General features: G+C 40.0%; 2 protein-coding genes across 3 annotated transcripts; one reads left to right on the top strand and one right to left on the bottom strand.

The window, feature by feature from the left end:
* Positions 1-7322: 7322 nt before the first annotated feature.
* On the bottom strand, positions 7323-8867 carry tlcd5b (TLC domain containing 5b). The gene is made up of 2 exons (XM_032577248.1): positions 8674-8867; positions 7323-8271 (listed from the first exon to the last, which is right to left on the bottom strand). Exons 1-2 carry the CDS (start codon positions 8858-8860, stop codon positions 7733-7735), a joined length of 726 nt encoding a protein of 241 aa, XP_032433139.1. The 5' UTR covers positions 8861-8867; the 3' UTR covers positions 7323-7732.
* A 4471-nt stretch (positions 8868-13338) lies between these two features.
* On the top strand, positions 13339-26811 carry rcc1l (RCC1 like). Of its 2 annotated transcripts, XM_032577234.1 has the most exons (13): positions 13339-13510; positions 14256-14529; positions 14805-14934; positions 15657-15785; positions 16730-16796; positions 17121-17172; positions 18018-18102; positions 18950-19131; positions 20326-20388; positions 23199-23286; positions 23410-23583; positions 24724-24809; positions 26343-26811. In XM_032577234.1, the coding sequence occupies exons 2-13, from the start codon at positions 14257-14259 to the stop codon at positions 26418-26420; spliced, it is 1407 nt and encodes a 468-aa protein (XP_032433125.1). In that variant the 5' UTR covers positions 13339-13510; position 14256; the 3' UTR covers positions 26421-26811. The 2 variants fall into 2 exon arrangements, with proteins under 2 accessions (XP_032433125.1, XP_032433126.1); XM_032577235.1 differs by lacking the exon at positions 20326-20388 and having other exon boundaries at positions 13341-13510.
* Positions 26812-27926: the final 1115 nt, after the last annotated feature.

Raw genomic sequence — 27926 nt, 5'->3', positions numbered from 1 at the left:
ATTACTGTGTTTTGTCAATACTGACCTACTGATTTCAACATTTTTTATTTTACTGACAATTCTTTTGACATGTTTTTTTCTCTCTCTCCTTTCAAGGAACTTTTTTGCTGGATCATATTTTTGATAGACTCCGTGATCGTTCGGAGCATGTTCTTGAGCGTATGCCCCTGGATCTGGATTTCCTGGACTTTATCTGCACTCAAGAACTAGTTTTTTTAAATGCCATGTCTTGTCAGATAGATGTTCCTTCAAATATTTTGGATGCATCGGCTCATTTGCACAGACTAATTAATTTAGAAAAACAAAGTGAAGAACAACAAACAACTGTTGTGCATATTGAGCAAGGACCAGCTGGGCGACAACGGATGGTCATATCCTCAGACTACTTTGAAGTCTTTTAGAACTCCATCTCCCTGTCCCACGCATCGCCAAACTCTTGGGTATATCTAGACGGACTGTATATCGACGGATGGCAGAATCTGGTCTTTCAGTGAGGGCATTATACACCACCATGTCAGATGATGACTTAGACCAATGTGTGAGAGAGACATTAAATCTAGGCAGCCTCACTCTGGGTACCGAATGGTAAAGGCCCTTCTGCAAGCCAGAGGACTGAGGAGCTACAATCGAAACCCAACTTCAGCTTCGATCCAGAATCAGTTAGGATCGCTGCCACAGCTAGAGGATCGGACTGACGTTTCCTTCTGTGCAGTCCCGTTCTGTTTAGGATCCTGCTCAGAGTGTGCCTGCTATTATTGGTTTCAGCCACAGTGCAAAGCAGCAAACGTATCTCCGTGTTTTAGGCTAAACATGAAGGGAAACTCGACCAAGTCCTGTTAGCCACTGTACTAGCCTGGCATAATATCGCCACTTCCTGGACATAAAATTATCATGTTTATACAAGATGCGCATCATGTTTTAACAAGATAACTATCACGTTTTAATAAGATACGTATGACGTTATAACGTGATAACGCTCGATTTTTTTCCCCTGGATTAAATAGCAATAAGCTTCCGTACCAGTTTCAAAATTCACCATTTATGAAATGTAAAGCAAAATGCTGATCATGTTACCACAAAGGTGAATTTTAGTGTCTTTATGGTAGACATGTTTAAGAACTAAAATGTTCTAAATTTGTAACTTGATTGTTTTTTCTTTACTCAAAAGGAACCTAGTAGGTACATTTGTACCTTGTTCTAGGACTTTACATTTCTTGCATTATAAGAACCAGAAAAAAGTTTTGTTTGTCTTATGTCATTTATTTTCTAATACTTCAAGCATATATGAACTCATCTAAGTACATTCAATAAAATTTTGCATAAAAAACAATTTCAGTTTCATATTTAAAACTGCCTGTATAAACAGTACAGACTCAGAGAAATGAAATACCTACTCTGAACATTGTGTCATTCTAGATCCTCTAGTAAGCACTAATATGCAACATTCAAATTTCAGAGGCATTTTTTATTCAAATTCTGATGGCACATATTTATTTCCATAAATACGCATGAGAAGATAAAGGCCAGCCACAGTCCCAGAGCTCCCTCGTCGCCTCCAGGTGGTCCCAGGGCTCCCTCGTCGCCTCCATGTGGTCCCAGGGCTCCCTCGTCGCCTCCAAGTGGTCCCAGGGCTCCCTCGTCGCCTCCAAGTGGTCCCAGGGCTCCCTCGTCGCCTCCAGGTGGTCCCAGGGCTCCCTCGTCGCCTCCAGGTGGTCCCAGGGCTCCCTCGTCGCCTCCAGGTGGTCCCAGGGCTCCCTCGTCGCCTCCAGGTGGTCCCAGGGCTCCCTCGACGACTCCAGGTGGTCCCAGGGCTCCCTCGACGACTCCAGGTGGTCCCAGGGCTCCCTCGTCGCCTCCAGGTGGTCCCAGGGCTCCCTCGACGCCTCCAGGTGGTCCCAGGGCTCCCTCGTCGCCTCCAGGTGGTCCCAGGGCTCCCTCGTCGCCTCCAGGTGGTCCCAGGGCTCCCTCGTCGCCTCCAGGTGGTCCCAGGGCTCCCTCGACGACTCCAGGTGGTCCCAGGGCTCCCTCGACGACTCCAGGTGGTCCCAGGGCTCCCTCGTCGCCTCCAGGTGGTCCCAGGGCTCCCTCGACGCCTCCAGGTGGTCCCAGGGCTCCCTCGTCGCCTCCAGGTGGTCCCAGGGCTCCCTCGTCGCCTCCAGGTGGTCCCAGGGCTCCCTCGTCGCCTCCAGGTGGTCCCAGGGCTCCCTCGTCGCCTCCAGGTGGTCCCAGGGCTCCCTCGTCGCCTCCAGGTGGTCCCAGGGCTCCCTCGTCGCCTCCAGGTGGTCTGGCCCCTGTGCCGACATTGTCCGCCGGATCCAGGGATCTCCAGGGATTCGGCTCCTGCGCCAACGAAGTTGCCCCCTTGGTGGATGGATGGATAGTTTTGGCCCCACTTGGAGAACATTCAATCCCCATGAAGACAGAAGAGCCCAGGCTGGGTTCCTGAAGCTGTGGCAGCGGTTTGACGCCCCCTACACCTTCTGGGCTAATTTACCCACCGACCTGCAGCTGAACCAGAAACACCTTCCTGAGCAGATGGATTGCCACAGCAAGGGGCAGTCATGTGGCAATCCACAGCAAGATGACCCAGGCAAACATTTCAGAAAATAAAAGAAATGTTTTAATCACACCTTAGCAGAATTTAGAGACCAGTTAACTAAACAGTCGTGATTTTAGACTGTGGCAGGAAGCCGGAGTACCCGGAGAGAAACCTGCAAACAGGAAACTACTTTTTGATACTTATGAAATGTAATCACAAAAAGGTATGTTTGACATTTGCTAAAAGTAGTTTTGGCCAAAACTACTTTAAGCAAAAGAGAGGGAAGAAGACATGGGGCAAAGGTCAACTAGACAAGCCAAATAAATCAACAATCATTTTTTTGGACTCTGGGAGGAAGCCGGAGAGAACCGGAGAAACTGCAAACCCCATGAAGACAGAAGAACCCAGGCAGGAATTCAGACCCAGGCAAACTGTTTAGTCAAGGAAAAGAAAAGAAATGTTTTAGTCACACCTGAGCACAATTTAGAGGCCAATTAACTAAACAGTCTTAATTTCAGACTGTGGCAGGAAGCCGGAGCACCCGGAGAGAAACCTGCAAACAGGAAACCTGTCAAATCTTTTTACCTTTTAATCCCATAATTTCGTTTAACTGAACACATCAGGACACATGTTCAGTCCCAGTCAGATTTCTCCAGCCTCGAAATGGTCAATAAGGATTTGTTCTGGGATTCTTTCATCTTCCGAATTTGTTAGTTTTAGCTCCTCTCCAAAAGTTCCTTGATCAAGAGGAGGGGCTGGAGAAACTGTAACGTCAGGTGTGACTTCATTTCTTACCTTTTCCCACAGACATCCGTTGGTTTGTTCCTTGAACATGAAACGCTTTTCCAAAAGCAGTTGCTCCCATCATCCTGAGAGACCTGGGACACACTTTTGTCCGCTATCGTCGCCATACCCGACGTCGCCATGCATGAAAGGTCCCGATGAAGCGGGAGCGTGGAGGGAAAACGCGCCTCCTTCTGGCACCGAGAAGAGCATTAGAAATGCTCCTTCGGGCCGTGCTCCATCGGGCCTTTGCTTTGGCAATCCACCTGCTCAGCAAGGTGTTTCTGGGGTCCCTCAGCTGCAGGTCAGTGGGTAAATTAGCCCAGAGGTTGTAGGGGACGTCAAACTGCTGCCGCAGCTTTGGGAACCTTTTAAAGATCAAGTCGATGATAAAAATCTTGATCCCTACAGAAACACCTAGGATTAAACCCAGCAGCTGGAATGGAAACATGCATGAGAAGATAAAAAACACCCACAGTATCACATAGATCTTAACAGTGACCTCTGGCCGGGCCCACATGCAGAGGTTTTTTATCTTCTCAAGCATGTCGGCCATGTTTCCAAAAAGCTTCTGGGTTTTCTGAGCAGTTTTGACAATCCAGTGGAACATCTGAACCATATTTAGGTTCTCTTGTAGATGTTCCACTGGCTCACCCATGTCGGGTATGATGCTCCACTCGATCCTCCAGCCTTTGGAAATTAGATAATTTACAGAAAGCTGGAGAATCATGAAGAGCACGACGGAAGAAATGGTCCAGCCAAGCCACACTGTGCACATGTAGAGGAAGAAAAAACAGGCAGTCATGTGCACAGAGTGCCAGCTGGACAAAGCAGACAGGTTTCTAAAAAAGTGTTCCACAGGTCTCATGTCTTTCTCAAAGCGTCTCATGTTGTGGGTCATCTTTATGGGGTTTAATCCGTCCTCGCTCTCCTCAGTTGTCTCACGGTGAAAATGAAAGTTTTCCACAAAAGCTCTGAAACGATCACTGATCTTCATGTTGGCTTCTGGTCTCTGAAAACTGTTTGGGCTCAATGTTGGAGCGCAACACATTAAATCTTTAGAACTTCTTTGATCTATTGTGATGTACATGATGTCATCTATGACCTCATCAGTGAGCTCACTGGACTTCTGGGGCAAGGTCTTGCTTCTGATCGTTGCTATGGAAACGATCAGAACAGTTCTGAATGAGTCAAGCTGAAATAATGACTAAATACTTAAATATTAAGTAATATTTTTTATTTAACATGAAGAGATTAACAGTAGATTTCTACATGATTGAATTTTGTGGTTTTCCGTACCTGCTGTGGTATAAGTGGTTGTGTATTCCAACCCTGACTGGTTTCGATGGAGCGTGGCGGCGTGGCGAAGTGACCTGTAACGCCATTGCCATATGTTTGGCTCTTGATTCCACATGTTTCGACTGAGCTGCATCAAACTTGGCAAGAGTGATCCTGATTGGATGCCTGATGATCCTATATCGTCATAGTCTGACGTCTAAGCCCCGCCCCATCAGAACAGGAAGTGCCTTTTTTTTCATGGAAAGCGCTATCTCTGGCTCTCTTGACCTAATCAAGATGATTTTGTGTTGGATGACAGATAACAATTGGGCTCACTTGCTTTAAAGTGCTAAGAGTTTTCAATGGAGGGCGTGGCCATGGCGACGCAGCGAAGTGACAGGTCACGCCGCTGCCATATGTTTGGCTCTAAATTCCACAGTTTCAAGCTGAGTTGCACCAAACTTACTGGGATGGATCCTTATCCAGCCCCAGACAGGAATTCATAAGAATCCTTGGTGGGCGTGGCCTAATTTATCTACAGTGCCCCCTAGAAGTTTTTAAAAAATCAGCCCCAAGTCATGCTTCAACCCAGACTCATGAAACTTGGTACACATGTGTATCTGGTCAGGACCTACAAAAAACGTCAGCATGGTCCAAACTCAACAGGAAGACGGTCATTTTGGATCAAAGCCGCCATTTCCTCTTTTTTATAGACGTCGCATCTGATCGAACTCGTTATCAGCTTTTGAGATACGGACTTCAGAATCACTCAGCATAATCTTGAGGCACTGAAGCTCAAACAGTTATCACAGGATTTTTCATGTGGGCGTGGCTTAGTGTCAAAGTCTGACTATTTGCCATAAAACATCAAGGTGCAATAACTTCCACATACAAAGTCAGAGCTGCATCAGACTTTCTATGTCTCATTATAGACCAGCCCTCATCACATTCACATGGTTACCTGATGACATAACCTGCGCCCCTCCCACTTCCAACAGGAAGTCACTATCTGGTCTATCAAACCCTACAGGACGTTCTTGCTAATCTTTCACTACTAAACAGGAAGTGACAATAACTCATCTCCCGGATGTCAGATATCAGCCATCACATTTTTACACAACATGTGCTCCTTTACCCAATAACAACACTTCTGATAAGCAACTATCGACGCACAGTCGACAATAAACGTTTTGATTCATATTTAATTGCCCTGATTAAATGATTTTTTTCTGTGCCAGCACCACCTGTAATAAAAATGTGCAGTTGTTAAGGATTTATTCCATTAAGCTTGGCTAGACAATACTGCCTGATTTAATTAAAAACAAAAACAGAGAACTGTTTTTCATTCAAAGATCTAATCAATGCAAGGCTTTCAATTCTTCTAATTTATTTTTCTCAAATAATGAAACGTCTTTACACTGCAGACTTAAATCAGGTATTTGTTCCTGATCACTGTTTTCTATTTGTCTTCCTTTTTGTAATACCACACACTCCAAGGGTTCCAATTCAACCTCAGAACACCATTCAGCCCATCGTCTTCCAGCATTACATCACCAGTAACATTGTCCACAGATTCCAACTCAAACTCACTCCTACTTAAATCTACAACAGACTTTACTGAATGTTTTGTTCCATCAACAAATCCAAACAAACCAGTTCTGTAAAACTCACCAAAGGTTGCACAACTTGAAGGCTTAAGTTCACTATCAAAGCGATAAGGTAGAAATAACTGCATTATGCTTTGGTAAAACTTTTCTGGCTCTTTTGTTTCAGAGAAACGCGCATATCGAACAGCTGCTGGTTTTGTCCAAATTCTTTTGCAATAAACCCAAAGTCATTATTCAACTTTATTGCATTTCTACATTTCTCATTTTTTGTCAAAACGCTATAATCTGAAGCAAACTTAACCAGCCACCTATTATTAAACATATCATCATTCGGCCTATTCTTATAGCGGTCAACTATCTCAGTCATCCACATGTCTTTTGGGGTAAGATCCTGTGATGTAGCTTTTGTCTCAAAACAGAAATGGGAAAACTCATTTTCACAATATTATCACCAGTTGGAATAAAAATAACGCTCCGAGAACACTCCTTTAAATGCATGTTGGTGAGTCTATACACTGCTTCCTGAGCACAAACATCACGGTTATGCAAATAGACTCTACCAAATCTCTTTAAAGCTTCTTTAGCACAAACATTTCCTTCTTTGGCTGCTTCTCTTTCTGTCCGTTTCCTAGAAGAAAACCAATTTCACGTTAAATTTTTGACATGTAAGATACAATATAAACACAACATGCATATGCATCAACACAATATTGGATATCAATATTTGCATTCCAAGCTTTTAACAGCGGTCTACTATATGGATTAATCCAGATTTCTTTAATTTGCCTTTTCAACACCATTCCTACTAAATCGTTTATATGCTGATTCAAATACATCTTGATTCATGCACAAGCCTTCAAACATTTCTTCCACGGTACTATATGGACAGTTCTCACCCTAACCCTCCTTGTTTTGTGGTCAATATTATTTCACCATTTTATTAATGTGGGTTGCCAGTTTGGATCAGGCTTCCTATGAAGCTATAAGAATGATAGAAAACATGCTAACAAAAAGCCTCAGACCTGCAGCTCACAGGCGGTTCTAGACACAGGCTAACAGAAGTGGCTCTTTGGCTCAAATATATATTAAATTATGAAATATTGCCCTGTTTTTTGTTTCATTCTTTTTTAATTGCCCTGAGGGCAACAATTTATTCACATATATGTACATTTATTATTATTGATACTTTAATTAAAAATGAGTTATACAAGTTTATGTCGGGGAGCAGGGAGCAGGGGGGGCGATGACATGTTCGCACACACCTCGGAAAGTATGTATGTAGTTGCGCCCCCTGCTGGCAGTTCCTCTAAAGGTCGGACCTCTTAATGCGCATGCTCTGCTCACTGTCAGATCATTATTTAGTTTGCAAAATAAATGTACTTATCAAGGTTTTTCAGAATTGTTTTTACACAGACTTTAAAAATGTTGCAGTCCACTGTACCGCAGATAAAATAAATAAATAAATAAATAAATTCATGGAGCGTCTGTTAAAAACATGTGAAAGCGGTTGAGTTAGTCTTCTCAATCACTCTTCGTGCCCAACTGGTTTTTCCTCGCTTGTCTCTTTGAGCTCGCGGTTCATCATCCACTTCCTGTATTTGGCCCTGGTCTTCTTGTAGCCGAACCTGGCGATGTCCACCATGAACACCCAGGCCAGCAGATACATGACCACGCCGCCAAGCTTCATTATCAGCAAAGTCCTGGGCGAAGTGAGCTCGCAATAAAACATGACGGTCCCCAGGCCGACGCGCACCGTGGCGAACAGCAGGATGAAGAGCAGGTCCACGGCGTCGCCCAGCAGGCTGTCGTAGAGTCCCAGCTGGCGGAGGAACCAGCGGCTCTGCAGCAGCGGGTTGGTGATCTCGCTGCCGAAGATCACCCCGCAGGTCTCACAGCCCGACACGCCCATCAGCAGCGCCAGGAGGATGCCCACGATGCTGGCGGCGTGATGCGCCAGCATGACTGGGCCCTCGCTCCGGTAGCACACGCACCAACCCAGGTCAAAGAAGAAGTAGCCGAGGCAGACTGCCAGGGCAAATATCTGGAGGTCAGTGTTTTCTGTACCTGCAGAGAAGATAAAAAAATTAAATCTTAATCCTATAAGAATGTAACTATTGGACCAATAACATCCATCTTCAAATCATTTTTTCAGATCTACAGGTTTAGTGTGATACTTTTAACCCCTTATTCTTTTCAAAGCTAAACCCACCAAACCTGTTTTTGTGTCCATGCTCAGCATGTCTTCAGATTCAACAGCAGCAGAATGGTTTCTGGTCTTTTTTGAACTTCTGGGAATCAGACTTCCAAAATTATCTCAGTCATTCTTAATAAAAACCACTTAATATTTGGTTTAAACATAGAGAACCATCGTAAATTGGCTTTGGATTTATTGTTCTGAGTAACAATGCGCCATGTTTGCCTTCGAACTGAACCATCGCATCACAGTTTCTGTCTTTTGCTGCTGACCTGCATGTGTGAAGGGCCAGGGACCGTCAACAAACACAACGTATGCCGTCAGCAGCACTATGATGACGCCATGGGTCAAGGTGACCAAGCGGCAGTTCCACTCGGGCCCTCGGTGAGAGAAGGTGGAGCAGAACAGGTAGAGACACAGCCAGCCAATCAGGCTGCAGATCACCTCCAATGCAGGCATGGCAGTCTAGATGGACGTAAGACTGGACATGGACAAAGATATAATAGCGTTAGCATGTTTTGATGTCATATAGTTAATGAAAAGATGATCAATTTCACCTAGAATATAGACTACAATATAGCTATTTTTCTTTGGAAATTTAAAATATATATTTAGGCTTTCAAAATGCTCTAATCTAATTGGTCAGTTGTGACCTCATCAGATTCTCAGGCCTTGTACACACCCACCTGAATAAAAAATAAATAAATTTTAAAAGCTAATATAATACACACAGAATCTGTTTCGGAACGGTTGTCATCCACGCTAACACACACAAATGTACAATGGCGTATTAAGGTCACTGTAGATAGAAAGAAAATCCACAGAGAAAATTCCTGCCAAAACTCTGAAATGTTATAGAAGAAAAACAAGCAAATTTCTGAGTTTCAAAAGTCAAAAACTTTCAACTTTTGAAAGTCCAAGAGTTCAAAACTTTTGAGTCAGAAATGTTTGTGTTTTTTCTGAGATTATTCTCAAAATTTTAATTATTTCTAGCAAATCTTCAACTTTTCAAACTCAGATTTCCACATTTTTTTCTTTTTTAATATAGACACGTACATAAGAACCCATTTGGAATTGTGTGCCTTTGGTAAGGCACCGGCCCACCAGTGGGTCCAAGAGTTCGTTACCTCAGAGCTTATTTAGTAAATTTGTTTCCATCTCTTCTTTACCACATCAGCTCTTTTTCAGAAAAGCCAAAAGCCACTTCAAGTGAGCGGAAAACGTTTTTGCAAAATTAAGGAAGTTATTTCAAATTTTGCTGTTTCCATCAACCATTTCTAATGCGGTTCGTTAAAATGCGCGTAAACAAATGTTTATGGAAACGCAGTGACAGCATCATGCTGTGGGAGTGGGAGGAGGGGAGCTGCTCTGTTTTAAGAACAGGGAAGCTGGTCAGAGTTGATGGGACAGTCCTGAAGAAAACACAGAGCTACAGTCAAATTTTAAAGCATAATCATGTGTTAAGATGGTCTAGTCAAAGTCTAGACCTAAATCCAAGACTTGAACTTTGATGTTAACAGACAGTTTGACAGAACCTGAGCTACTTTAGTCACAGCTTTCACTCTGTAGACGAACAAAACTGGCAGAGACAAACCCAGAATACCTTTAGTAAAATCTAGATTCAAAGGGGTTGAATACTTTTTTTTATGCAATATGCTTGAGACTTTTTAAACAGCATAATGTTGCTTCCATTTCACAACCATTCACTACTTTATTAGTCTATCTTATAAAATCCTACTATACATATGAATAATAAATACATTTCCAAGGCACTTCTTAAAATAATGTAGATTTTTTTTGTCATAACTTTTCTGCTTTGCATGAAAATAAAAAAAAATCTTTTAATGTATTAAAACTACAATGCAAAGTCAAATATAATGACTTCTGTTACTGACGGCTGCAGCGATATGAGAAATACTTAACACTAGTTTTATGCAGAATTTCTGGGCATATTTTTGAGCCCAAAGTGTTTATTTTAAAAGCGTCTCTGACTCACCTTAACCCCCCGTTCGCTCAGTCCTCAGATTCATGTTGCACTGAGTTTTCCTCAGCCTGCATCGTCCTTCCTGCTCCATAAAGGCATAATAATAAAGACTCCAGCAGCAGGTTTCAGCCAGACACACACTCAGTCTGCTAAGTTGGCAGAAATGCCTTGTGCAGGCCACCGTAGACAATCGGTGAATCCTGAATCCCTCCCTCTGGATCTCACAGTTTATCCTCTTAAAGGATTAGAGTCGCTACTTCTCAGCAGATACCTGCTTTTAGACGGGACGGCCGATATGAGGGGGCTCATTCAGCAAACCAACGAAACCTCAATTTAGCAGTTGGTTAGATTAATTGTTAATTGTTTCACGCATCAGCATAATTATTCAGCTGCAACAAGAGGTATAGCGATAGACGATAGTGAGGGGAGCTGTTAAAATGCTGAATTGCTGCTAGGGCTAAAACAATTAATCAGATTGATCATGATCAATCGATTATTCAAGTAATCGTCAACAAATTTAGTAACCAGTTAATTGTTTACTGGCTCAAAAAAAGGCCATTTTCTGAAAGAACAGCACACTTAGAGCAGTAATTAAACCAAAACTCTACGAAAATATATACATTGTGCATTTAAAATAAAAAAAAACCTTTGTCTGTACAAACCTTTGTCCCACCCAAAACTCCTCAAGTTGCAATTTTAGCTTCGTCCTGTTAAAATTCTGTAAATAAAAAGTATCCATTTAAGCACATTTTGCTATTTATTGGTTAATTCAAAAAATAATAAACAGATCAGCCCTACACTGTACTGATAGGTCAAGCAGAAAAGGCTGAGCTCTTCATATGTCGAGTATTATTTTAGCTGCAGATGCATCCTTTGCTACCAATGACCAACCGTTCACTGAAGGAAAGCCATGTTGTCGCATTTTAAACAAAAATTTTATTTTCATATCTTAAAAGTAAATGGATTTATTGATTTCTTTCTTTTAAAATCTTAAAAACACAAAAATAAGAAGTAACAAAAACATCATACAGTCACCAATTGAGGAAACCAGTGACAAACATTAAGTTTTAATGAACAAAATCATATGTTTTGTCAGTGTTGCAGTTACGGCAACTCTAAGCAGGTGGACTTTTAGCCTTTATTTAAGGGAACTCTGTTTCGGCTGTTTTGCAGTTTTAAGAAAGTTTGTTGCACCAGATTTGTGGTGCATAGAAGCTGAATGCTGCTTCTCCGCATTTAGTTCTGGGGATGCAGCTCTTTTTAGGCAGTGAAATGTTAATTTTCTTATTTAAAATGGAGTTGAATTATTTGCATTTTTAATATTGTCTGAAATAAATGGTTAAATGAAAAATTGGCTAAGGGTTTCACGTTTTTTTAATCCGATTACTTGTGTTAAAACGACCGTCAGCTGCAGTTCTAAACGATTTCCAGGACTTTCATCTCTACAATAATCTAATGTCATCAGCATAAATTTTTGTTTCTGAATGGGAATCATAAAGCTTTGGAGTGTCAAGCCCAGAATGGTGAGGTTTGTAAAATAGAAACAGATACCAGGTGTGACATTCAGACGCATTGCAGCTCCAGACGCTACGCTCACGCCATCTGATGGACTTTCAGAAGCACCTCACCCCCTGTGAGTGACGTATTGCTGTGCACAGACAGGAACGGAAGCAGCGTCAGAGCTGACTCAGGTGAGGCATTTCCGCCTGACTCACCTGGTAGCTCGTTCAGCCGCCGTTGACGCGGTTCTGATGAGCCGTGAGGTTAAGGTCAGGCTCTCACCTGACCGACTGTCCTGCAGCATTAACTCGTTTCCAGATCAGCTCTAATCCTGCACGACAGCGAACTGTCGCTAGATTGAGCACAGCGGAAGCAAACACAGCTGTGCTCACTGATCTGCTTTTTGTCCGCAGTGCACATCAATAAAATGAAGACGTCTTAACCTGTGCAGCAAAAATATTTAATGGGAAAACATGTAATGCATGAAAATACAATCAGGTGGTGGGTTGAGATGCGGACATGTAATTAATATTATCAGGAAATTTAGAAAATATAAAAATCCTGAAGAGGCATACGATAATTAGTTTTCAGTTTGGTTTTCATTCATGCTTTTTGCTTTTGTGCACTCTTGTGGCCATTTGTATCATTACATTTAAACTTTTCATACTGTATTGGTTTGTTTCTAGTGCAACACTTTTCAATTTTTATCCTTTGTTTGCTTTAATTTGTGCCATGAATTGTTTTTTTAAATTAAAAATGTTTTAACTTTTAAAATCTTTTTTATAACTCACTCCCCTCTTTTCATAGCTCTGTCTAATGATTTTCCTTAATAACTGATTTATTGATTTAGTCTTGTTCTGTTTGACATTTCCATCAAAGCAATTTTGGTACACATAAAACTTGTTTTAATCCATTTTGGCACTAATTTTGCATAATTTTGTTTATATTATTTATTTTTCTGCTACACTGATGTGGATATAAACTTTGTTTTATGTGTATGTTACATTCAGACTGGTTCCATATATTTTCTATTGGCCAGTTGTATGATTTATTTAATAAATAGAATAGAAATATATTTTACTGTCCCACAGGGAATTTCAGGTGCACACGCAAGAAAATAATGGTAAGTGGAAGCACGGAAGATAAGGCAGGACAAGTTTCATTGCATAGCACATTTCATCAATACGTAAATTGAAAATGTTTTAAACGTAAAACACTCTTTCTTTTAATCTTTTATTGTTTACTCAATAAACAATGAAACATTACAATGCAGAAGCAAAGTAAAGTAATTTAAAATCTGAATAAGCACTACAATTAATGAAGCCCCTCTCAGTGTAATTTTACTTGTGTATTTGCATATTTCAACAAATATAAAATTAATGTAAAAAAAAACAAACGTATATAGACTAAGTATATCCTCCGTTCCAGCAGGGGGCGTTGTGCTTCCTAAATGGAATTACGTTTTACTGTAAGGAGAAATGTGCCGGAAGTGTACTTTTCTGTCTCATTTAGCTAAAAGTAAACTATAATGACAGTAAAACGTTTTATATCTCTTCATCTTGTCTACTCCGTGTTCTTTAGATTTGAAAATTAATTGCTTTTTGGGAAGGAACGTGAAGGTGAAGGTGAGTCCAGACGCTACTTTGATAAAACGTGGAGCAGTTTGTGGAATCCCGTAACTTTTTCTACGAATTTAAGATTCATTTAAATGCTTCCAAGAATACAATTTCATTAGAAAAACTTGAACTGGTAAATATGCATTAAGAGTAGTTTTATTATAATTCGGCGTTGATGGATTATTTAAAAAACCCTTTATATTTCATTGGTGGAATCATTTATACTTGGTTGTCTGTCTTGAACGTTTGGAAAACGTTAAATACGTTTAATCCATATTTATGTCATAGCCTGATTCTTTTTGTAGAGAAAAAGAATCAGGGTATGATTGAAAAAAAAAAAACAGCAAAGGAAAAATGCATTAAATAAAATGAGGAAAAAAAATTAAGGAAATGAATTAGTAAAACAGTAAAATTAGAAGTAAAATGAAAAATATAAATCACACTGGAAATTATATATATATATATATATATATATTTAAATTCTTGGATGCAACATTTGGTACATTATTACTTAGACAATTTATTTCCGTATTGCCCATTTTGACAGGATCAATGGTTCATTGATTTACTAACTTTTATAAAAAAAAAATATTATAAGCTATAAAATGACACCATGTGGTGATTTTATTTTGCAGTTTTAAATTTAAAATACTTAGAAACGTTTTCTCATTTTTATTATATCTGAATGTTGATTTTAGTTAAATATTATTAAACATCTTTAATGATATTTGTGTCCCTCTGCTTGTTTCTTCAGGATGGCTCTCCCGTGTCTCTGCCCTCGCCACATGCGGTTGGCCCTGCGTGTGTGTGGCTACGCGACACTCAGCGGGTCCAGACCGCAAGAGAAGAGCGGCGAGCCGGTTTTCCAGTATGTCGGCGAGCACAGGAAGCCGACCCACAAAGTGTTTGTTTGGGGCTTCAGCTTCACCGGGGCACTGGGGATCCCCAGCTTCGTGGTGCCGGACAGCGGCAGGAAAAAACCTCGCAGATATCAGTACACTCCGTACCGCCTGGAGACCGCAGAGCAGGTAAACATCACTAGCTGCATTTCTTTTAACCATATAGAATTGCGCAAATTGAAATGATGAAAATAAATGTGCTTAACAGAAACACCGATTTTGAGAAAACTGACTTTTTTTCCGATAGGTTCAGAATAGTTTCACTCCGCTTTCCACATTTTTATTTATAGAAACATTTGAAAACCTTGGTGATCTATCACATAAGATCCAAGCAGAAAATATTATAGTTTGTGATTTAGTTTAGTTTTTTGTTATCTTAAAGGACTCCTGCTCTTGTGTTGCAGATTTCATCGGCTGCTTGCGGTTACGGCTTCACTCTCATGGCTTCTTCAACCAAAGACGTGACCAAACTTTGGGGCATGGGCCTGAACAAGGACTCCCAACTGGGCTTCCAGCGCACACAACACAGCGGCCGTAAGAGCTGGGCTGCTGCTTCCTTCGTCTGTTCTTAAACCGCAAAACCAGAAAATCTTACCAAGTATTTTATGTTTAGTTTCTTGTGCAAATATCTTATAACATGTAAAATAAGACAAAACTAACTTACAAGTACCTTCTTAATGTGGCCCATTAAGAAGGTTGGTTGGTATTCAAGAAGCTTGAATAATGATTAATTCTTGAATAGTGATAAAGTGACCAATTTCACTGGCAGATTATTCCACTTATCACAAGACTTTTTTGTGTTTCCATTAAGCATATTTATTTTCAGAATATTAAATTGCGCAAATATATGATCAATGGAAATGCAGCTTCTGTCAGTTTTAAGTAGATAAGTGGTGTGAATACTTGTCTGCCCTTTACACCCAAATATTTACATAAACCTTTATTTTTACAGAAGTGCCTGAAAACTTGTTCCCACTTCCAGATTATGGTCTGTAGACTAAAAAAAAAGAAAAATACAATTTTACTCATTTGCGTTAAAATAAATCTGCATTGTTACATAAAATAGAAAAACTAAGGTTGGGAACATTGGTGTTCAGGCACTTAACAAATCCTTAAGACATCCTGGTTCAGTATTGTTACAAAGTTAAATTTATCTAAAACGGAGAATCTGATAGACAGTTTCTTTGACATAGATGAGTTTTTCCCAGACTGTGAGTTTCTGAAGGAGTACATTTGTTGTTGTTTCCTCCCTCCAGAGAAAAGCTACGACTACGTTCTGGAGCCGTCGCCGGTGGCGCTGCCTCTCTCCCAGCCTCAGCAGACCAGAGTGGTCCAGGTGTCCTGCGGCCGCGCCCACTCCCTGGTCCTCACCGACCAGGAGGGAGGTAAGAACCACGACGAATCCTGGACAACAAAGACCTCTGCTCATGTTTTCCTTTCATAAGGAAAACAAGGATGAGGACAAAATAAAGGAAATTTAAGCCCTGAATTTTCTGAGTTTGAGCCATCAACCTCCATTTGATGCGCATCGAATGAGATCCCACAGTTTTGCTCAAAAAGTGACATTTTTTGGCAAGATATAGTAGCTTGTTTTACGTCTTCCTTCATATTGATTAAAGGTACTAGGTTCACCGACAGATTATTTCACTTATAACAACCCATTTTCCCATGTGTTTACTGTCAGTGGAACTATTAATTCCAATATTAAGGAAAACAAGCTCTTATATGTTGCTAAAAAGTTACTTTTAATTTAGTTTTGTCTTATTTCAAGTGTCCTAAGATATTTGTACTAGAAACTAGACACAAATACTTGGTAATATTTTGTGTTTTTGCAATGTAAGCATTTACCATTCACCTAATTTTTGGATTGGTGCACTGAAGAACTTTTTTTTTCATGCAAACAGTGCAAAAGGTTAGCTTCATGCCCTGGAACATTTAGTTTATAGTGACGTTAGCTGCACTCCAGGAAGTTTGAATACAAACCAGTAATTGGTTTGTCGTAACGTGTCCGGGTTTTCTTTTTAATTTGTAAAGAGAATCATGGCCAACCCAAACCAAGGTTCTGCTGAAGATTATTAGATACTGAAGATTTTATTTTTTAAGCCAAGGGTAAATCTACTCTCACGTTTTCCATTTATTTCATTTAAGAAATAACTTATGTTAATCTAATGTATCAGCTCAGCTCCTCCAACAGAAACTTGTAGCTCTAATTTAACGTGAAGCTGCTGCAGAAGCAAATAAACATGAATTTGGCTTTCTTTTTTTTTACCCCTTCTTCTTCATGGATCCTGTTGCATCGTGACTGCCTCCATCTTTCTGCCGTCTCCAGTGTTCAGCATGGGGAACAACGCGTACGGCCAGTGTGGGAGGAAGATCATTGATGACGAACTCTACAGGTCTGTGGTCACACCTTCACCATGAAGTATGACTTGTTTACATTCATCATTTCCCAATCCTTATGTTTTCTGTCGTCAGCCTCAACATTTCGTCCATGATGCCTTTTATTAGGTTGTTTAATGTTGTGTACAGCAGTGAAATTATAATATTTTATCTTCCTGATCTTCAGTTCAGGTCTTAAGTCTTTCTTTCTTTCTGTTGTTTTGGTCATCTTACATTGTTTGCTAAAAAGTGTTAAATTTAACATCAACACTTAGAGTGTAGAGTGGCTGCAGTGACTGTGCTAACCTCCTGATGGCGCTGTTTTCCCTGTGTTTCGTCAGTGGCAGCCACATCATTCACAGGATCAAAGGTTTCAGCAGCAGGGTGGTCCAGGTCAGTCGCCTGTCAAAAATAAGCAATATGAGAAAAAGAAAGGATAGTCCTTTTATAAATGAGGTTAAAAGTATAAATCAGGATCTGAATATTAGAACATATTGGTCATATGTTCAATATGACAAACAACAAACAATATGTTGTTTGCCATTGGACTGGCAAACAACATATTGGACTGGTCAGAAGCCGGGAAGTTTTAATAACTTTAAAGTATCAACCAGGGCTACAACTAACAACTTATATGAGTAATTTATTATTTAATTGATTATTGTGACAATTAATTAGATTTTTAAAAAAATTGGCATATTCTGCCCATTTTTGCTTAACCACTTAGGCTTATTTTATACAATGTTTGAAATTCATTAAAAGATGCAAGCAAACAAATAATTCACTTTCTTTTATTAATAAAAATATAAGCATTTACTATTTAGTTTTTGGCTTAACCGATTAATAATTGGAAAGGAAAAAGTGCTTAATTGGAGAAATTTTACAGAATATCCAGCAGGTGAAGCTTAAATGTCTGGTTAAAACAGATTTACAGGCAAAGTAGATTTTTTTTTCATATTAAATGCAAATATATGTGTTTTTTGTACTATTTTGACTTAACTGCTGCTTGGAGTGTGTTGTTCTTTCAGCCAATGTTGTTTTTAATCTGTATACTTAAGTTAACAATTAATCAATTCCTAAATTAGTTGACGGTTATCTCAGTAATTGATTAATGATAATTGATCTGATTAATTCTTGTTTCAGTCCTAACACAGTTAAAATCATTATTTAGTTTTAGTTGAATATTACTGCTGGGGTTGAAGCTGCAGCAGCTCCTGATTTCGGGTTTTGTCCTCCAGGTGGCGTGCGGGCAGGACCACAGCTTGTTCCTCACTGACACGGGGAAAGTGTTTTCCTGTGGATGGGGAGCCGACGGTCAGACGGGTCAGTGACATTCACACATTAACCCAAGGAGAAAATATTTGACTGTGATTCTCGGTTTCATTATGAAAGGGTCAGAACTTTGTTGCCGTATTTTATGCAGAAATGCCCTCGGACAGCCATGTTGCCGTTTCATTTCAACTAGTCCTCTTTCACTATCTGGTTTTTATATCTACAGGTGACATGAATATGGAATGTTTATCCAACTCTGTGAGAAATGCACTTTTTTTTCTTTTTTTTTACCCCTCCAGGGTTTTTTTTGTGGGCTCTAGTGTCCCTTATATGAAACTAGGCTGACAGAAGAGGGGGAAGGACAGGGGGGAAGACATGCGGCAAATATCGTCGGGTCCGGGGTCGAACCCGCGACGGCCGCGTCGAGGACCCAAGGCCTCCAAACATGGGTCGCGCTATTCCCTACGCCACCACTGCACGCCTGATAATGCACATTTTTTTTTACAATTCTTCACTAACTAACTACAAAGACTGTCAAATGGCCAGAAACTTCTGGATGGAGGAGACCATATGCAGAAAGTTGTGTCCCTGAAAATGTTTGGTTAAAGCAAAACGGAGGATACAGGGATTAATTTTTAAAACTTAATAAACGTGAAAGAGACTCTAATGTCTCCACTTATCATTTTGTTGCCAAATTTGCTGTCATGTGTTTGTGCAATGACAATAAAGTAAATAAGTGTAAAACTGGAGTAAATCATGATGATCATTTGCACACCTGCATATTAAAGATGAAATCATTATGAATAATCGTTTGGAATCGAAAACTGATTTTGAAGAAACTCATGACACCCAGAAATTTGAATCAAATCAAGTTGTGTTTATTTGGTGGCCTCCTCAGGTTTGGGCCACCTCGACATCAGCTCCTCCCCGGTGGAAGTGGGAGGCGAGCTCGCCGGCGTGGACGTGCAGCAGATCAGCACATACGGAGACTGCAGCCTGGCCGTTTCCAGGGACGGTCGGCTGTTTGGCTGGGGAAACTCTGAGTACAGACAGCTGGCCTTGGCCACTGAGTCCACCCAGGTGAGGACGGCTGGGGAGGTTTTCAGGGTCTGAACAAGACTTCTGTGTTTGTGGTGGTGAGTTATCGCGTCAAGCACAGGAAGCTTTTCTAACAAGTAGTTTGACATTTAGACTTTGACCAAGACACCAATAGAGATGCACTGATCTGATATTGATATCTGTTTTGGCTCCTATATTGAAAAAAGCTTTATTTGCTTTACATTTTGCTTTAATTCTTAATTGCGCTTGGAGTTTTTTTATTTTATTTTTATTTTTACGTTTGACCAAAGCAGTCAACTTACTGTTTTTGTCAGATTCTGTATTATTTATTTTACGTTGGCTGTTATGCTCCTCCTTGCACTGACTGAACAAAATAAAGTTGTGTTGTTTTCACATGACCAAGCTTGTGAAGCTATTGGTGCAGAGTCATCAAATAAATTTGAAATTCAGTACATTTATGTCTGAGTTTTAAAAAAAAAAAAGTTTGAAGTCAAGTCAGCACTGTTTTTCTGTGTTGGTCAATTATAAACCTTAGATATCTGTATCAGTATAAGAAGTGAAAACAGTGGATCGGTGCATCTCCAGACACCAAACATGATTTTGTCAGTGACAGACCCAGATTGGCTAATGGGAGGACTGGGACATTTCCCAGTGGGCTGGTCTGACGTTTGGGCTGCAGGGGCCAGTTTCCTCTTTATGCTTTATATTTTTTGGCCTATATGCAGTGATTGTATTAGTAGGTTAGTCATGTAAGCTGCGACTGCTGTATGGAAGGCAGTTTTAACATAAAATAGGTTTCCTCTGATTGTGTGTGAAGCTGATTTTATGTGAAAAACGACCTGCCATAACTCCTGTACCTGAATCGCGTCCGCCTGTACTAGCAGGTCTCGTTTTTTTTGGTTTCCTTTCCAAAGACTCACCCTGACGTAAAACATCAGAGGTCTTGGTCAGCTGTGTTTAAAGATGGAAAGTAGAAGAACAAAGGGTAGAGAAGGACTAAAAAGAGGAGGGGTCTGGAAACAGACGCAGCTAAATGTGCAAAAACTTGCTACTTTTTCGCATGAACGAGCTTGCAGTTAGTACCGTCAGATGAGGACGATGAAACGGGTAAGGCAAATCAGTCCAGTCAATGAAGTCAATGTGTGGCGTTGTAGCATGTAGCTAATCTAATATGTATGACGCAACGCCCCATAACTAGGAAACTTTGTCTTGTAGCAGCTCAGTCAGAAGGAAGAAACAGCGTCAAGCAGAATGAGACCACAAACCCACAGAGGACAGGTAGGATTACTTATTGAGTGGGTGGCTATTATTAGAATCAATATAATGAAGAGTTTGGTGTAGAACTGCACATAAAAAGTCCCCTGAGATACCAGATAAATCAGCTCATTGCAACTGATCTGAATTGACCTGAGAACTTTGTGAAAAAATGGAGAATTAAGATCATTTTAAAAAATGTGATTTAGTGTCAGAGCAGAGCCAGGAACTGAGTAGTACATTCTCATTTCTTTAGACAATAAACTGTAATAACGTCCTAAAGACCACCAGTCCACTGCTCAGAGGTATATTTCTGTTCATAGCTGGCCATGTTTCTTTAAAACTACCGTTATGCTGCAGGAAAAAAGATAGTAGTGTCATTAGAAAGTTGTCAAACTGTGAATAACAAATTGCATAGAGGAGTTCAATTTTAAAAAAATCTTTATTTATAAGGATATTTGTGAAAACTAATTTACTTGATATTAGAAATTTACTTGTTTATTTACGTAACACATTTTAGCAACAACAATTTAAGAAGTTTTACATTCCAGTGGCCAAATAAGGAGAAATAAAAAGTTGTAATTCAGACTAGAATTAATCAATGTTCTAGTTGTCATTAATCTAAACGGCTGGGTTTTTATTCTTGATTTTAAAGGAACTCAGTGTTTCAGCTGTTTTGCAGTTTTCTGGAAGTTTGTTCCAGATTTGTGGTGCATAGAAGCTGAATGCTGCTTCTCCATGTTTGGTTCTGGTTTTGGGGATGCAGAACCAGAACCTGAGACCTGAGAGGTCTGGAAGGTTGATGCAACAGCAGCAGATCTTTAATGTATTGTGTTGCTGAGCCGTTCAGTGATTTATAAACCACCAGCAGTATCTTAAAGTCTTTTTTTCTCGGTGAACGGATTTCAGAACTGAGGTGATGTGCTTTACATTCCAGGTTTTAGTGAGAACAGCAGCAGTGTTCTGGACCAGCTGCAGCTTTTTTAAAAAAATTTTTGAAGACCTGTGAGGACACTGTTGCAGTAATCAGTTTGACTTAAGAGAAACGCATGGATGAGTTTCCTTAGATCTTTCTGAGACTTTAGTTCTTTAATCCTGGAAATGTTCTTCAAATGATAGAAGGCCGACTGTAACTGTCTTTATGTGGCTCTGGAGGTTCAGATTGGAGTTAATCACTACTAGGGTGTAGCGATACAATAATTCCACGATACGATGCAATACCATATACGATATTCTGATCACGATCCGATATGTATCACAATATTTGGTAGCTGATACAATTTGATACGATTCGATGCACTTTTACAATTTTCTGAAAGATTTTACAAGGACAGAGTGATTTTAGTGACATTTTGTGTTCCATAGACTTGGATTTAATTAACTGAAAACTGATTAAAAGCACCAACTACACAATACCTGACTCTGATTGGACAGAGTTTAACAGTATACAGCTGGACAAAATGAATCAAAGATGCAGTGAGAAAATTAGTTTCTGTCATTTAATTCATGTGGATTTGACATAAAACTCAAAGTTTCCACAGTGATCCAGGAGCTGAGTGGGGAGATCATCAGCCTCTGTAGACTCTCAATATGCAAATGATTGCACTTATGTTTTTCTTTTGGACATACTGTGGTTTTAGAGTAAAAAAAAGTCTTTTGGACTATAAGGAAAAGGCTTTTCTACCTTGGCTCCTGGAGTTAGCCGTGGCTGTAAGCTGTTTACTACTAGCTGCTGGGGGAGCAGCTCTGCCTCACCCCGTAGTGATCGACTCCTTGCAGCTGCGCAGCGCCGCCGTTCCCCTACTGGATCTCTGAGTAGCTGCCTCTCAAACTGCCAGGATCTCATCGTACTCTCAGTCTCTGATACTCTTTTTCAGTTGCTAATAAGAACGATCGATCAGCCATCGTCACCATGGCAATCCTCACTGCGCTCAGACTGTAGCTGCGGGTTTCCCCTCTTCATCTTCCGGCACAAAACAGAGCGCCACTGCATGCTGCGCGTTCATTCTTCATGTAATCCTTTATATACAGAACTGAAACCACTAAGCTAAAAACAAATTACGAAGTGGATGCCACCGATCGCCCCGATATCCAAACTTTGCATTGATTTCGCGATCTCACTGCTTTTGCTGCTACTCCGCTTCTCTTTCACGGTTACTTGCGCAACTTTACTTAATTTCTTAGCAACAAAACACAGCCCATCGTTATTTATTGAGGATTTGAGATTTCCAAAAACAAAGGAATTTTATGTTGAGTTTCGTTTTTTACATTTGGAAGCTCATTCCCTTTCACATAACCGGAAAAGCCGATTTTTGACATTTCTCTGACATTCGGAAAAATATGGTTTACTTATTTTAGCATAACTCCGGTTTTACTTGGCCTATTAAAACAATTTTAAAGCTGGTGTGTAGTTTATAATGTGCATTTTAAGCACAAGTTGAAAGTGAGACTGGGGGAGGCGGAGTCTTGCTGCTACGCCGTCACAAACCTATGGACCCCTATGGTTTAACGTATCGATACTCGCAGATGAAAAATCGATACCTTCCGAGGGAGGAAAAAATCGATAAATATTGTAGAATCGATATAATTATATAGCCCTAATCACTACACCCAGATTTGGGGCCTGATGGCTGGTTTTTAGTTGCAATAACTGAAGTTATGTGCTGACTGTACATCATTCCTCTTTAAGTTGTTCCTCTGCATAAAGTTTTGCCATCTCCACACATCCAGTGCCTTACATCTAACAACTGAGCTACATCTTCAGTGATTAATGGGCAGCAGCTCTTGCTTCTCTAAGGTCATTGCTGATGTCTTGATGTAATTTCACCGTTTAGATGAACTCTCCGCGTCATCTCCCTCTAAAAGGCTGTGGGAAGGTGGTTCAGGCAGCATGTGGAGGAACCCAGGTGGCCGTTCTCAATGGTGAGTCCACAAAGTGATTGTTACTGTTTTCTTGAACTAAACCCAGGAAGGAAAACGCTGAAGTACATGGATTCATCCAGGTATCTGAAACCTTCATATCCTGACGTTTCTGAATTCTTCCAGAAAAAGGAGAAGTCTTTGTTTGGGGCTACGGTATTCTGGGAAAAGGTCCGAATCTCTCCGAGTCTTCGTACCCGGAGAGGATTCCTCCCACTCTGTTTGGACGCTCCGAGTTCAACCCCTCTGTGGCCGTCGTCAAGATCAGGTGTGGCCTCAGCCATTTTGCAGCAGTGACAGGTGAGACTCGGAAACGGTCACATTTTTAAGAAATTCTCCTTGACGCTTGAGTTGTCAGGTCATCTTTTAAGTAGCAGAAACGGAAACATCCACAGTGAACTCACTGCTTTAAGATTCTGCAACTGGAGAATAAATGTTTGAAATGTTGCATTGATGCAGTAATTCAGTGTTTCCCAACCCTGGTCCTCAAGGCTCACTGTCCTACATGTTTCAGAGGTTTCCCTGCTTTAATGGCCTCATTCAACTGACTGCAGTTCAACAAACGCCTGTTAATCAGTCGTCAATTGAAATCAGCTGGACTGAAGCAAAGAAACATGCAGCGCAGTGAGCCTGGAGGACCAGGGTTGGGAAACACTGCGGAGCCATAAAACCAAATATTGTGCGAAAAAATTAGCATATTTCTCAGAAACTTCACATTTGTGCTTAAGAAAATCTGTTTTTATTTTGTCTAATGTTATATTCCAATTTACTGTGACACAGAATTTAGGGTTTTCATTCCATGTGAGCCAGAATCATTAAAATGATTAATATTAAAATGTTTCCCTCTGTCTATGGGAGTTTGTCTTGTTGAATTAAATGAACTTTTCAGTGATAATTTAATTTATTGAGGTTCCTAATTATATGAACCCTTTTCTCTAAACCAGGGGTCTGCAACCTGGAGCTGCAAGTGGCTCTTAATAACTTTGTACAAAATTGATAATTAATGATTTTTCCAAAATATGTAGAATGACAAATCCAGGTTTTACCGGTTTTTCATTTCAATAAATAGTTTTATTAAGTGAGACTAAAAGTACTGATAATGTATTTATAGATCCATTTTTCTGCGTCACAAATATCAGGATCACATTGAAGAAGATGGGATCCTGATTTTTGTCTCTCTATTTAAAACGTTAAACAAGAAGTAGAATTGTTGTACTTTAAAAATGACAACAAAGTTTCTACAGTAGATGTTTATCAAAGTGTCAGCTAACCTCTGCAGCTCTAAACTAGCTTGTGTTGCTGCAGGAAGGCCTAAAATGGCTCTTTGGATTGTTCAGACTCCTGACCTAAACAAATCATCGACTTTGCTGTGATTCCTCTGAGACAGACAGACTTTTAACTCTGAAGTGTGTAGCTATGACGTCGCCGTTTGGTTTTCAGATCGAGGTGAACTTTTCGTTTGGGGGAAGAACATCAGAGGCTGCTTGGGTATCGGAAAGAAAGACGACCAATTCTTCCCCTGGAGAGTAAGAACACAGATCACATTTTGTCTTGTTTTTAGGCTAAAGGTCTTAAATATGTTGTACAAGTCGGGTATTTAAGGTTAGCTCTGTCTTTTACAGCCGTCTCCATCTTGTCTTCATCTATTAAACTTTCAAATCGTAGTCATGTTTGTAATAATTCATAGAGGAACTTTTGGATGCAACATTTGGTTGGCTGTTATATGTTTAGTGACAGATTCACGCGCCGAACACCAAAAAGATGCAGAACCTTTTTTTTTTTTTTTTTTCTTCAATGTTTGACATTAAATCAGAAGAAACTTTTTTTACATCAGCTATTCTGATGATGAACGTTTTTTGAAGGGTAATTTTGTTTATAGAGACTTCATAATCCATGTTATTTATGTTTTCAGTTGTTTGTGTTTTTTATTGTTTTTGGTGGTTTCACTTTGGATATTTGAAATATCTTCCAGTTACAGTGAGCAGTAGACTGATAAACGTTAATAAATTAAAGTTTATTGATTTTTGACACAGCAAACTTGCATTAATATGCCATTATCATTATATTAGTTGAAAATGGTCTCAAAATGACAATATTATCATTTACCACAATAATTTCTGGGACAATTTATTGTCCATCAAAATTTGTCATGACAGGCTTATGTGTGTTAGAATATTGTAAGAAGACAAATGTAATTCATTTTCTTAAGTTGAATCAATAAAAAATGAAAAAATAAAAAAAAATTTTGTTTTAATGAACTTTGAGCTAAATACTTTCAGTGTCCAGGTCCCTCATGAAAATGAGATCTAGATCCCAACAGGGTTAAATAAAGGAAATGTACAAATATTTTCAGTGCAGTTTGGTTTGGTTTGGTTTGTTGTCAGCAACACATTTGTTTTTCTACATGACTTGTGTGTAACATATTTTGCTGCAGGTTTGTTTTTCCTGGCCCGTCTCTTTCTATAAGAGACGTTTATACATGAGGTTCCTGATGTTAGAACCTTAGAACGGACATGGAGTTCTTTTTTTTCCCCATGACTATCCGAATAGAACTGTGCAAAAGTTTTAAACCACTAATGCTTTCAACATACTTTGCTCCAAGCAGCCAGACTTTCACTTTAAAATAGTCTTTATCAGTATTTCTCATTCTCTCAGTGTCGTTGTTGGACCCGACTGTGACAGAATATTGAGCCGTTTGGACTGAAAAATGATAAAAGCAAACAGCCGGCAGCAGATTTTTCACAGTTTCTGTTCTCTGCTTATATATTTTCTGTGTTGTTGTTGTAAAACTCCAGAACCCGACGGTTTATTTAACGTCACGCATCTGAAAAGATTGTCTCCCTGTTTTGACCTCTGCACCCGCTTGTTCCCCCAGAGAGCTTTTCAATTCACCTCCGCAGACGTACATTAGCATTTAAACAGGATTTGAGGGCGTGGACGTCTCCGTGGAAACCCTGCGGGGTTTGGAGCGCACCAGGAATCAAAATAAACTGACGTGTGAACAGAAATATGGAAACGGTTTGTGCTGATGATGTTCTGATCTCTGCGTCTCTGTAAAGGTGACCGTTCCAGGTCAGGTGGTGGATGTAGCGTGCGGTGTGGACCACATGGTGGCGCTGGCGAAGTCTCTCCTGTGAGCTGGGATCCATCAGGCGACGACTGAAGGTGGAACCAGAACCAGCTCTTTACTTCCAGACTGAATCTGGACTCATTAAATAGACTTTTGTTCCTGAGTTTAAATCTCCAGTTGGTCGTTTTGCGTCACATGGAGATTATTTACGGCAGGAAGGAAGAGAAACGGCAAAGAGTTTGGAAAACGAAGCGGTTCTGAGGAATCGGGTTCTAGTTGTTTTTGGTACTTCTGGACTTTGTGTTTGAGCTGCAGTAATAATAATGACCGGATGGATTATTATGCAGCAGAAAATTGGCTCAGGTTGTAATAATGTAATCTGACACTGACCCTTTTTGCTAAAAAAAAATATTTGCAAATAAATAAAAGATGTATATAATAAACACATTCTGATGTTAGGTCAGTTTGTTCTATTTTATGAGTCCATTTTTTTTTTTTGCAAGATCTTCCTCCACTGAGCTTGTCAGTTTCTGAGATCGACTGGATGAATAAAACCTAAAAATAAAACACTGAATCGGTTCATCCCAGCGCTGGGCGATTTGGCTTAAAAAAATAAAGGAAAATAAAATTTTCATATGAGATCTGATTTGAATCTTTTTTCTTTACAAAACAAAAATTACAAGTGACAGAAAATATTTTCAAAAAATATCTTATACTCATCCCTTCTGTGAGTTGTAGAGTATTAGAGCTACAAGAATTTTTGTTTAGTTCCAAGAATATAGTCATAACACTAACAGTATTAAAAATGCAACTATATGAGAACGTAAAATCATGAGAAAAAGCTTTGAGTTATCAAAATGTGTGTTGACAAATAAATTGCCAGAGAAAACAGCTACTGAGAGCAAAGTGGAACCAAAGTACAAATCTGTACACGAGCACAAACTTAAAACAGACAGATTCTTAAAGTGTTCAAGGGATGTGAATATTTCTGTCAGGGATTATAATGTGATTCTTTTTATTTTTTATTAAGAACTGGACAGAAAATGAACTAAACAACCAAAACTCAAAGAAAAAAAAAGTTTTGATAAAGATCAAGAAAGTCTTGTGCTTGGAAGAAAGATAGAGGAAGTTTGAAACGTTTGAAGCTGTGACCTTTGACCTCAGCACAGTGCTTTCCTGAAAGGTCCAACTGCTGTTAGCAGGAATCTGGGGGATTTCGCTGACGATCCACAGGATTATGTAAGAGGTAAGACAATCACGATGTGGGATAACACTGACCCTCCACGCACTCTCCTGACCCGCCTTGGCCGTTCTCTTTTTGTTCGGGTCGGGCCAAAGCTGAGCCCGGCGGCGGCGGCACGATCGGAACCAGAAGGAAGGAGACAGGTGAGCTACCTGGTTTTATTCCCCCTCACATAGAGCCACATTAGAGATATCTGGCCTACTTTAGTAATTACAGCAATTAATCTGCTCCTCTTTGTTCAAAACACAATAATCTGTCACTGAACATCCTGGAAAATTTACTTAGTTACTTAGATTGGGGGGAAAAAGTCCAAAATTCAGGAATGTTTTT

The sequence above is a fragment of the Xiphophorus hellerii genome, chromosome 11 (assembly GCF_003331165.1).
Source record: "Xiphophorus hellerii strain 12219 chromosome 11, Xiphophorus_hellerii-4.1, whole genome shotgun sequence".
In the NCBI taxonomy this organism is placed as follows: domain Eukaryota; kingdom Metazoa; phylum Chordata; class Actinopteri; order Cyprinodontiformes; family Poeciliidae; genus Xiphophorus; species Xiphophorus hellerii.
Note: the sequence above shows the minus strand (reverse complement) of the source record. Positions and strands in the feature narration are given on the sequence as shown.